This window comes from Chiloscyllium punctatum, chromosome 2, assembly GCF_047496795.1.
Source record: "Chiloscyllium punctatum isolate Juve2018m chromosome 2, sChiPun1.3, whole genome shotgun sequence".
Lineage (NCBI taxonomy): Eukaryota > Metazoa > Chordata > Chondrichthyes > Orectolobiformes > Hemiscylliidae > Chiloscyllium > Chiloscyllium punctatum.
This window is the reverse complement of record NC_092740.1, coordinates 124135371-124147831: the sequence shown is the minus strand read 5'-3', so window position 1 is coordinate 124147831 and position 12461 is coordinate 124135371. Positions and strand designations below refer to the sequence as shown.

At 40.1% G+C, this 12461-nt stretch overlaps 1 protein-coding gene across 1 annotated transcript in view; it reads left to right on the top strand.

The window, feature by feature from the left end:
• The window catches only part of ecpas (Ecm29 proteasome adaptor and scaffold), a 111455-nt gene extending 105603 nt beyond the window's left edge, over window positions 1-5852 (top strand). The window contains exon 49 of the mRNA XM_072588108.1: window positions 3489-5852. Within this exon, the coding sequence (XP_072444209.1) occupies window positions 3489-3628 (140 nt within the window). The 3' untranslated portion in view covers window positions 3629-5852. The remainder of the gene's footprint in view (window positions 1-3488) is intronic.
• Window positions 5853-12461: the final 6609 nt, after the last annotated feature.

The window sequence follows — 12461 nt, the reverse complement described above, 5'->3', positions numbered from 1 at the left end:
TTATTGCAGTTTTTGCCTCCTTTTCTGAGGAAGAATGCTGTTACTCTCAAGGGAGTGGAGTGAAGGTTTACCAGGCTGATTCCAGGGATGGCGGGACTGACATATGAGGAGAGATTGACTAGGTTAGGATTGTTTTTGCTGGAGTTCAGACAAGTGAGACATAAAATTCTAACAGAATTAGACAGGGTAAATGCAGGGATGATGGTTCCAATGTTGGGTGCGTGCATAACCAGGGGTCACAATCTGAGGATTCGGGGTGGGATGATTTCGGAGGGAGATGAAGAGATATTCCTTCACCCAAAGAGTGATGGGCCTGTGGAATTCATTGCCACAGGAAGCAGTTGATGCCAAAACATTGAATGTATTCAAGGGTGGCTAGATACAGCACTTGGGGTGAATGAGATCAACGATTACGGGGAGAAAGCAGGATTAGGCTATTCAGTTGGACAGTCAGCTATTCGTGATGAATGGTGGAGCAGGCTTGAAGGGCCGAATGGCCTCCAACCTGTTTCTCTCTTCTATGTTTCTATTAATGCATCACATTGAACAGATGAGGGAACAAGCTGTTCTAGATCTGGTCCTGTGTAATGAGACAGGAATAATAATGATCTTATAGTTAGGGATCCTCTTAGAAAGAGCAGTCACAGTATGGTTGAATTTAGAATACAGATGGAAAATCAGAAGATAAAATCTTGTGCTTAAACAAAGGCGGCTACAGTAGGATGAGGGAAAAGTTGGCTAAAGTAGACTGGAATAAAGTCTTTATGGTAGGGCTGTTGAGAAACAATTTTTCAAAATGCTCATTAAAAATATATACCAGAGAAAAGGAAGGACTGTAGGAAAAGAGGCAATCAGTCATGGATGTCTAAGGAAATAAGGTAAGCTATCAAACTAAAAGATAAGGTATACAAAGTGGCAAAGACCAGTGGGAAACTAGAAGATTGGGAAAACTTTAAAGTCAACAGAAAGCCACAATAAAAGCTATAAAGGAAAGTAAGATAGATTATGAGAGTAAACTGGCTCAGAATATAAAGACAGATAGCAAACATTTTTATAAATATCTAAAATGAAAAAGAGTGACTAAGGTAAACATTGGTCCTTCAGAGGATGAGAAGGAGGATTTAATAATGGGAAATGAGGAAATAGCTGAGGCATTGAACAAGTGGGGGACACAAATAACATGCCAGTGATCGATGACAAGGAGATTAAGGTAGGTGAGGATCTAGAAACAATCATTATCGAGAAAGAGGTAGTGTTGAGCAAGCTAATGAAGCCAAAGGTAGACAAGCTCCTTGCCCTAATGGAATGCATCCCAAGTTCCTGAAAGAGATGGCGGGAGAAATGCAAATACCCTCGTGGTAATTTTCCAAATTTCACTGGACTCTGGGTCAGTTCCATCAGACTGGAAAGAAAGAAATGTGATGTCACTGTTGAAAAAAGAAGGCAAAAGATGGGGAATTATAGGCTGGTTAGCTTAACTTCTGTAGTGGGGAAAATGCTTGAATCTATCATCAAGGAAGCAATAGCAAGACATCTTGATAGAAATTGTCCTGTTGGGCAGATGCAGCATGGTTTATGAAAGGCAGGTCATGTGTAACTAATTTACTGGAATTCTATGAAGACAATACGAGCAGTGACCCACTGAATGTAGTTTATTTAGATTTCCAAAAGCCATTCAATAAGGTTCTGCACAAAAGGCTGCTACAAAAGATAAAGGTGCAAGGTGTTATTGTATTAGAACAGATAGAGGATTGGTTAAGTAATAGGAAGCAAAGAGTGGGGATGAATGAGTACTTTTCTGGTTGGTGATCAGTGATTACTGGAGTGCCTCGGGGATCAATGTTGGGGCTGCAATTGTTTACAGTTTACGTAAATGATTTGGAGTTGGGGACCACGCATAGTGTATCAAAATTTGCAGATGACATTAAGATGAGTGATAGAACAAAGTGCCAACAACTCTGAAAGTTTGCAGAGGGATATAGATAGTTTAAGTGAGTGGGCAAAGGTCTGGCAGATGAAGTACAATGTTGATAAATGTGAAGTAATCCATTTTGGTAGGAATAACAGTAAAAAGGATGATTATTTGAATGGTAAAACAAATTGCAGCATGCTGCTGTGCAGAAGGACCTCTGTCCTTGTGCGTGGATCGCAGAAAGTTCGTTTGCAGGTGCAGCAGGTAATTAAGGAAGGCAAATGGAATTTTGTCCTTCATTGCTAGATGGATTTAGTTTAAAAGAGGGAGTTGAAGAGTGTGGTGCTGGAAAAGCACAGCCAATCAAGCAGCATCCGAGAAGCAGGAGAATTGACATTTTGGGCATAAGCCCTTCGTCAAGAAAGTTAAAAGGAGGAACGTTATATTACAGCTGTATAAGATGCTGCTGAGGCCATTCCTGGACTACTGTGTACAGTTTTGGCCTCCTTATTTGAGAAAGGATGTTTAACTAGTACAGACGGGGGTACAGAGGAGATTCACTAGGTTGATTCTGGAGTTCAGAGGGTTGGCTTATGAGGAGAGACTGAGTGGACTAGGATTATATTCATTGGAATTTAGAAGAATGAGGGGAATCTTATAGAAATATATAAAAGATAAAAGCAGGGATGTTGTTTCCACTGGTGTGTAAAACTAGAACAAGAGGGCGTAGCTTCAACATTTGGGAAGCAGATTTAGAATTAAATTGAGGAGGAACTTCTTTACCCAAAGAGTTATGAATCTGTGGAATTTCCTGCCCAATTTATATACATTTAATAGACTAAGTACAGGACAATATTTTTCCAAAACATATTCAATAATTTCTGGTGGCCCTACAACAGGATGCACTTCAGCATTGCCAGAAGGAATTTTCTATTGTCTGAAAGTGTAAGAATACCAGTTTGTGTGGTTCCGATTAATCATGTTTGAATCAGCATTAGTAGCACCACAAAAGCTCCATTAGATAGTTGGAAATTACCTTTGTAATTTTATATACAAATCCTATCTTTACTACCAAAGAAATGCTTTTGTTTTAAATGTAGTCGCTATTGTAGGAAACATGGCAGCCAAAATGCACAAAGCAGGCTCCCATCGACATCAATCTGAGATGGCCAGATAATTTGTTTTTTTGTGATATCCAGGTAATCTGGATTTTGTTCGGATGTTGATTGACAGATACCCCAATGCGAGAGGGATAACTCTGTTGCACGTCTGTGAAATACTGTAACAAGTACTTTTACATCCACCTAAGCAGACAGATGGAATCTCAATTTAATGTCTCATCCAAAAGGTGGTATTTTCATCAGCGCAGTACACTGTGAGTACTACACTCCCAAGTGTCAGCTTTGATTTCTGCGTTCAAGCCTTGGACTGGGACTTGAACCCAAGACCCTATGATTCAGAGGCAAAAGTGCCAGTGAATCAAGATCTACATACGTATCCTCGATATCTTCTGTAAGTGCCAGTAAGTCATATGTTGTGTCACAGTTTGCTTACTAAAATCTAATTAATTTTGCAGAAACAAATCAGTGGGCAACTTTGACATCAGAGAAGAGGGCCATTATTCTTAAGTCCCTAACCAGTATGGAATCAGACAAAAGGCCAGAACTGAAAGACAAGGCCTTGGGCCTTAAAAAGCATCTTGCAAGTCTCCCATAATCCTGCTGTGATCCTTGTTCTGCAACGGAATGACTTCACCTGAGGATTTGACAACCCAAAACCTGGCTGTCCTGTCTGGATCTACCAATCTAAAGTGTTGCTTCTGGTGTTGTCGGGTTATCCTGTTCAGAGTGTAAAATGGATGCTGTACCTGCTGTTCAGAAGAGTGGAGAGAATAGTGAATCCCTTTCCAGATTTGGGTTTATGGTACAGGGGTACATATATTTAAGTCACATTTGCAGATTCTCATTTTTGCACAAGATGCGAGTTATCCCTGCGTTTTGTCTTCAGTAAAGCAGGAAAATGCAGAAGCTGAGAAAGGATATAATCATGGAACAGCTAGTTAATGCATGTGTCAAATAGTGGTTCAAAATTGGGGGCAAGGTGCATGTATCTGCACCAAAACAAATTCTGTTGAAAATAGTTGGGTTTGGTTAGTGCCAGATCTGGTAAAGCTAGATGTTAGTCTAATAAATTGCCACATGAAGACATGTAAATTATATTAAATTCTAAATCATCCAGCACACTGCTGTCATAGGTGCATTGTTCCTCTATCCTTTGTCATTGAATGCTGCCATTGAAATGGTGTTTCTAACATGTTAAATCGGTTTAAAGTTGTATATTTTTCCTGTCAGTCACTTAAATGCAGTACACTCTGAAATGCAACCCAGACATTAACTCTTAGTGGTAATTCCAGCTCTTGTTGGTGTTGCCAGCATTTTGTTCCTGTTCAACTGAATTAAAGTTTTGCATAACTTATTTCATGCCTGCATTTCATTCAGACCTTTTTTATTGAGTTACATTTCTACATAATTTGATTACTGGGGAGATATTAATGAATGACTTGTTGATATACCACCATTACTGCCATGTTGGATTTATCCATTTCGCCATTAACTTGTGAAAAGGAAGCAGTGTCAACTACGAATCCTGCATTCATCATGTGCTTCACACTTGAGTCAGGGACAAAACATCCACTGCATGTGAAGTGTTCTGTTGTGCTTGTAATTCTAGCAAAGCCAATGATTTCTTCAAACATATAACTGACTATCAAGATCACATGTATATTCTTAAAGCTAATCTTTACTACATTTGTGTCATAAATTGAAAATTAATTATTTGTATTGATTAAATGAATTTGAGATTGTTCATTTTACTGATTATAACCTGGATTCTTTCAGCCTTTCCTTTCAATTTTTTTAGTTGCTTCCTATAAAATTTAAAATGCTGTAAATTAATCTTTCAAACTATAAACTCAACATTCTGGACTCTTTTTCTTTTAAACTCAATCCTATGTAAAACAGCCTTAAAGGATTCCACCAAATGACGCAGCAAGTGCAAGGAGCCCTCCCAACTTGTCATCAGTCCTCTGTAATCCAGAATGGTGATGTTCATCTTTCATGAGACAAGAATCCTGTATAGATGTGTCAGATATAGATCAGAAGAAAGTGATGAGTAATTATTCTCATTTCCAACAATACATGTTATTTAAACTACAAGTTGTAGTGAATGCTTCTGTAATTCATATGCACTTTTACAGGAATTAAGGGAATTAATGAATAACAATTTCAAATGTATTAACATTTTTGCCAAATGGTAGAACGCACCCTAGCTGAGCTCAAGGGTTTGATATCAGTGCCTGTTGGTTATTCAGATCCTCCAATCCCTAATTAATTTTAGTTAGGTCCTGGCTAAGCGGTTTCAATGGAACATCTTCCAGAAGAGGCAATGATTGTTCAGTTTCTTGAGTTGTGCTTCATAAGTCAACGCTAATGTGGGTTGGTGAGGGATCTGCAATGGCGAGTTTAAAACTTTAAAAGTTCAATAAATAAAAGGTGGTCTTTGTTTGAACTGTAGTTATTGATCTAGCTGTATAAAAATATAGACTTGTAATTGATATTGGGTTGTACTTAATGTTGTATGGTACTGTACATGGCAATTTGTTTACTGAGTGAAATGTCACTTAAGATTATCTGCGTTTTAGAATTCTTGATTGTTTTGAACTAAACTCAATGTCTTGTGATCAGAAGAGAGATTGGTGTGAACATGCCAGCCACAGCCAAGAAGAATGTGGCCTTCCTCGAGTTTTCTACAAGAACGATTGCACTATTTTACTAACTTTGAACACTGTTACCTTGCCTTTTGTGGGCATTGACTTGCTGCTGCAACCATTCACTGGTGAAGCTTTGTAATGAAAATTAAATCTGCTTTTGTTTGACTGTCACCATGTTCTCGACATAATTTCTTTTTTGCAAGAGAAATTGCAACTTGAATTGGTCAACACATGAAAGAAAAAGATTTTAGTTTCAAAAACACCCTGATACATGATTAAAAATTAATTTTGAACTGATCGTGTCCCTGCGGTACACATTAATTTACTCCAGTCAGAATTAGCTACTCCAGCCACTAGTGCCAGTTTAATTCTGAAACTAAAAGATTTGGAAGGAATTTTGACTCCTGTGACAATTTCATTCGAATTTGTGACACCTGTAGCGTATGCTTGATTGAACACAGTTATAATGTATATTCTACCTATAAGAGGGTTTCGTAAATATTAGGTATTCAGTGCATCAGTAAATGATTTAGGATTTAAGTATTGAGAGAAAATACTTCTGGTTCTTTTGAAAGAATGTCCGATGGAATTGTCCTCGCATGATGTGTATAATAAAGTTTTGTTTGAGTTTTCCATGGAACCTTGCTTATGGGTGAGGAGAAATGAAGACAGGCACTTTAAGATTGCCAAAATCAGTAAATGCTCTTGTGCTGATGTTCTTTTATTTGGTTTTTGAATCTTCAGTTGCCAAGCTGCGTAACTGTGTTATTCTGTAAATGTTTATGCTGTCACTAACTAGACACATGCTAATTTAACTGTAATTAAAATAAAAACTCAAAGCTGTGGGCAATTTATGCCAACATTTGTGTACAGGCCATTCACTTTAGATGGGATGTGTTTGATTCTTTCCCATTTTTTTCCTCAATTTTTAAAAAATACAGCAGCATTGCACTGAGACTGAATGTGTAATGACAGCAGCAACAGTTGGTACTTCAAGAGTATAGACTGTGCTGGATGAGAATTCTTTGATGAAATGTACTCAAGCACATTCTCCACAAAAGCAACTTGCTGGTGAAACTCAGCAGGTCTGGCACTATCTGTGGGGTGGGGGAGTCCAGAACTAGAGGGGATAGGTTTAGGGTGAGGGGGGAAAGATATAAAAGAGACCTAGGGGGCAACTTTTTCATACATAGGGTGGTACATGTATGGAATGAGCTGCCAGAGGAAGTGGTAGAGGTTGGTACAATTGCAACACTTAAGAGGCATTTGGATGGGTATATGAATAGGAAGGGTTTGGAGGGATATGGGCCAGGTGCTGGCAGGTGGGACTAGATTGGGTTGGGCTATCTGGTCAGCATAGACGGGTTTGACCAAAGGGTCTGTTTCCGTGCTGTACATCTCTATGACTCTTAAGTGTGGTGACTCTTGATACTCTGAAGAAATCTGCAAATTCTAAATGTAATTCTGCTTTCTCCCCAAAGATACTACCAGACATGATGGGTTTTGCCAGCAATTCCTGGTTTTGTTTCAGATGTCTAGCATCTGCAGTTCTTTTTCACATTCTCAACAAGACCTGTGTAGCAACCTATCGAAGTTTGAATGGCCTTTTGTCACCCAGTGTCACTAAAGATTGGTCCTCTGAAGGAATGAATTTGAGTAATCACAATTGGTGTGAATGTTGTTATCTTCAAACTTCTAGGACTATCCTTAGTGATAATCTCAAAATAGTCCAATTACAACTGTATGATTGGAACCAATTCCTGCCTGGACATGTTACTATCTAAGATGTTTGACATGCTGACCTCTTTGGGAATTATCCAGGAAGATTCAACATCCAATGGACAATTCTATGACTCTCTGAACGTTTGCAACTCCTGAGTTGGAGACGGAGACTTTGGATAGATTCAATATACTTATCTGAATAGTTATCCAAGAAATATGAGACTAATAATTAGTCTGAGTACTAAATTCATACCACTACAACCCTATCCTCCTCCCCCAGCAACCCAGAACTGACACACCCAACCATCAACTGAGTCCCCACTCCTGTTCTGACTCTGTAATCCCCCCAATTCCCATCCAGGTACCACCTCACCCACCGTGCTCTTCACCCAACCATCCGCTTATTACCATTCAGTCATTAACATGATGTGCTGTAACACAGGAAGGTATCTTGACTCCCTCCTTTTCAGCTTTACTGGGATTGGCAAGAGGGTGTGGAGTGCTCCCTTTCTGCAGAAACTGACTTCAGAATCAGTTGGTTCAGGAAAATGTCTGCACCAATCCCACAATGATTGCTGCTTCTCAAAAGCTTCAAGGTGGCGTTTAAACTCCACAGGAGCCTCTTTTGACCCTTCGTCCAGTTCAATGCATAATGCCCTTCTCCACGTTAATCTAGTTTCACCATCAATGCTTTTTTTTTTGTTTCAACCACTCTTTGTAAGATTATTTATCAAAGAACAAAGAAAATTTACAGACCAGGAACATGCCCTTCAGCCTTCCAAGCCTGAGCCGATCCAAATGTACTGTCTAAACCTGTCAGTCAATTTCAAAGCATCTGTATCCCTCTGCTCCCCACCTTCTTATGCTATTGTCCAGAAGCATCTTAAATGAATCTACAGTGCCTGCCTCTACCACCTGTGCTGGAAACATGTTCCAAACACCCACCACCCTCTGTGTGAAGTACTTACAGCGTGTACCTCCCCCCCCCCCCCCTAAAACTTTCCACCTCTCACCTTGAACGCGTGACCTCTCATTGACTCCTTCACCCTGGGAAAAAGCTTGTTCCTATCCACCCTGTCTATACCCTTCATGATTTTGTAAACCTCAATCAGGTCCCCCCATCTCTTTTTTTCTAGTGAAAATAAACCTAACCTACTTAACCTTTCTTCATAGCTAGCACCTTCCATACCAAGCAACATCTTCATAAACCTCTGCACCCTCTCCAAAGCTTCCACATCCTTTTGGTAATGTGGTGCCCAGAACTGTACACAGTATTCTAAATGCGGCTGAACTGATGTCTTGTACAATTTTAACAAGACTTGCCAGCTCTTATACTCAGCACCCCGTCCAATGAAGGCAAGCATACTATTTGCCTTCTTGACCACTCTATCCACCTGTGCAGCCACCTTCAGGGTACAATGGATATGCACTCCCAGATCTCTCTGCCCATCAACTTTTCCCAAAGCTCTTCCGTTAATTGTATAATTCGCTCTAGAATTAGTCTTGCCTAAATGCATCACCTAACATTTTTCTGGATTGAAATCCATCTGCCACTTTTCAGCCCAACTCTCCAGTCTACCAATAACTTCCTGTATTCTCTGACAGTCCCTTATGCTTTCTGCTACTTCACCAATCTTCATGTCATCTGCAAACTTGCTGATCATATCAACAGTGCCCTCTTCCAGATCATTTATGTATATTGCAAACAACAGTGGCCCCAACACTGATCCATGTGGAACACCACTGGTCACCTTTCTCCATTTCAAGAAACTCCCTTCAACTACTACTCTCTGTCTCCTGTTGCTCAACCAGTTTTTTATCCACCTAGCTAAAACACCCTGCACACCATGTGACTTCACTTTCTCCATTAGTCTACCATGGGGAACCTTACCAAACACCTTACTAAAGTGCATGTATATGACATCAACAGCCCTTCCTTCATCTATCAACTTGGTCACTTCCTCAAAGAACTCTATTAAGTTGGTAGGGCACAATCTCCCCCATACAAAACCATGTTGCCTATCACTGATAAGCCCATTCTTTTCTAAATATAAATAGATCCTATCCCTGAGTACCTTCTCCAGCAACTTTCCCACCACCGAGGTCAGGCTCACTGGTCTGTACTTATCCAGAATATCCCTACTACCCTTCTTGTACAGGGGGACAACATGAGCAACCCTCCAGTCCTCTGGCACTTCACCTATATTTAAGAATGCCACAAAGATATCTGTCAGGGCCCCAGCTATTTCCTCTCTCGCCTCCCTCAGCAACCTGGGAGAGATCCCATCCGATCCAGGGGATTTGTCCACCTTAATAACCTCTAGCCTCCTCAACACATCTTCCCTACTTATGTCAACGTGATCCAGACTAATCAAGCTTCTATCTCTAATCTCAAGATTCATCATGCTCCTCTCCTCAGTGAACACTGACGCAAAGTAGTCATTCAGAATCTCACCCATTCTCTCAGGTTCGACACAATCTTTCTTCCTTTAACCTTTAGTGGACCAATCCTTTCTCTAGTTACCTGCTTGCTTCTTATATAAGAATAAAATGCTTTGGGATTCTCCTTAATTCTGCTCGCGAAAGCTATTTCATGACCCCTTTTAGCCCATTTGATTCCTCATTTAAGAATTGTCCTACTCTTCCGATATTCTGTTCTTGTGAGTTTCCTGTTTGAAACACTGGATGTATCAACCCTGATCGAACCTTTAGTGATTTGAACAATCATAATATTCACAGCTAGAGGAGTAGGGTCCCAAACAGAAGTGATATTCACAAAACTGGTCTTTGTTCTCCCAATCAAATGTCATCAACATTTTAGGCTTATCAGAAGAATATAGCTCTTTGATTCCACCCCATCATCCCTGGTGTGCTGATGATTTTCCACAAAGGAGCCACAATATGACACACGGTCTATTCAGGACAAGACGCCATGTGTTAATAGCCATTGAATATGCTGGGATCAATGTGTTATCCTGAACTCAAACAGACGATGAATGTATTTATAGGTGTTGACTCAATTCAAATTGTCAAACTTGGCCGAAAATCATCAAGTTAATGTGAGTGAAATGTTGGGACATGCCATTTCCGGGCTTTCTCCGATTATTATTCTTCTGCATATGGAACTGAAAGTCCATCCAAATCACACTCAATCTGAGTATCAGTCTGTTAACCACCTTCGACATCGACATTTCCGCTTAGTACCTGAGTAGTTTCCCATCTCCAATTTAATCTACAAAGTATTACAGCCAGGCTCCCCAGGAGTGATGTGAAGAAGCATTGTTCTGATAAAGGGTGGGATAACCCTGGGATTCTCCACCCCAAACAGATGTTAGGCTGGCGATTGGATGGGGTGTTAATTGGACATTTCAAAATTGCGGTCATCAGATTTTTGTTAAAACGAGAGTATTAAGGATTTCAGAACCAATGCGGATTAAATAGATCAGCCTTGATCTAACCAAATGGCGGAAAAGGTTTGAGCGACAGAATGGTCTCCTTTCTCTCTCTGTGTGTTAGCCGGTCTGTTAACGCAAAATGCTCTAAATGTAATTATAAATGTATTCTGAGAGCTGCTACAGTTGCTTGCTGGTGAAGGACCCGCAATCGCGTTGCTGTCAGATGCCAAACCCTTATCGTCAGATTGACAGAATAATATTCATTTAGATGAAATAATAGAAAATTACGCTGCTTGTGGAATGAGAAGTGAATTGGTAAACTTGCTCATTAATTTTATTTGACACTGACAGTAAACCCGTCGCGGATGCCTCATTGTGACAAATCTGGAACAACCTCTTTACAATTTCTCCCAAAACCTCAGTTTGTGAAGTTTAGAACTCTCTCCTGACTTGTGACCCACAATGCATGATAGAGTCTTATGTCTTGCCACTACTTATAAATCTCTTCATTCCGTGCCCTCTCCTCATAAACGATCCATTTAATAATCCATCTTTTCACCCATTTCATAATCCATCTTTTCATCCAAGTTTTTGCTGTTTTTTCTGCTGAATGCAATCGCCATTATCAATCTCCGTTGTGAGCCATCTTTGAGGACTTTTAATTGACAAACAGTAAGGCATTAAGAGTTTAACGATAAACATAAAGCCATTGTCGATTGTAAGGAAACCCCTATCTGATTCATTAATGTCCTTTAGGAAACTGTCATCAACTGCCTTCCTGATGAAGGACTTTTGCCCGAAACGTTGATTTTCCTGCTCCTCAGATGCTGCCTGACCTGTTGTGCTTTTCCAGCGCCACTCTGATCTTAACTCCCATTAACACCGACTGATTTTCCCAAATGTTCTGACTACTCCTGGACTGTCCTAATCTCCACCGTCAAATTCTGTTCCCCACCCTCCGACTTCCATATCTCTCTCCCACCGGTGCCAGGACTCTTGCTAACATTAATACTCTACCATCCTACCAACTCGTATCATATATTTCGTTCACCAAAATAACTATCTGAATATCCCAATGCTTTTCAGCACATTAGTGAATAACATACCCAGAATACAACATGCAGTGCAGTCAAAACTGTACTCCACCCATCAACTCCACCCCACCCACAAATACAGCTGCAAATCGTACAGAATCGCAAAAACAGATCTAATGTCACAGAAAAACTCTCCCATGAAATACTGCTTCTCATTCCTGAAAAGACTGAGGCGGAACACCCTGCCGGAAATATACAGCTCTGGCTCTGGATTTAAACAGATGATAATCCGACGGAGATTATCATTAATACAAAATTCAGACCTTAATGAACTCGCTGGCAGAAAGAATTCGAGGATAAAAGTCCCAGTCCGAGTCCTCTATGAATAAACCACCTGTCACAATCATTATTCCCTTGTCAAATTCCCAATGATTCACAGCGAACGTTGCTCACACACTGTGGAATTTGTAAGTATTGCCTAAACCTTTTATTTGCTCTCCCTCCAAAAGTAGTGACTCCAGAATTAATATTTCTCGGTGTTAACGATATTGTTGAGAATTGGCCACCATCTTAATACATCTATAAAACTGAGTTGCCATTTTGCATCAACCAAGCATCCTCACGGATCA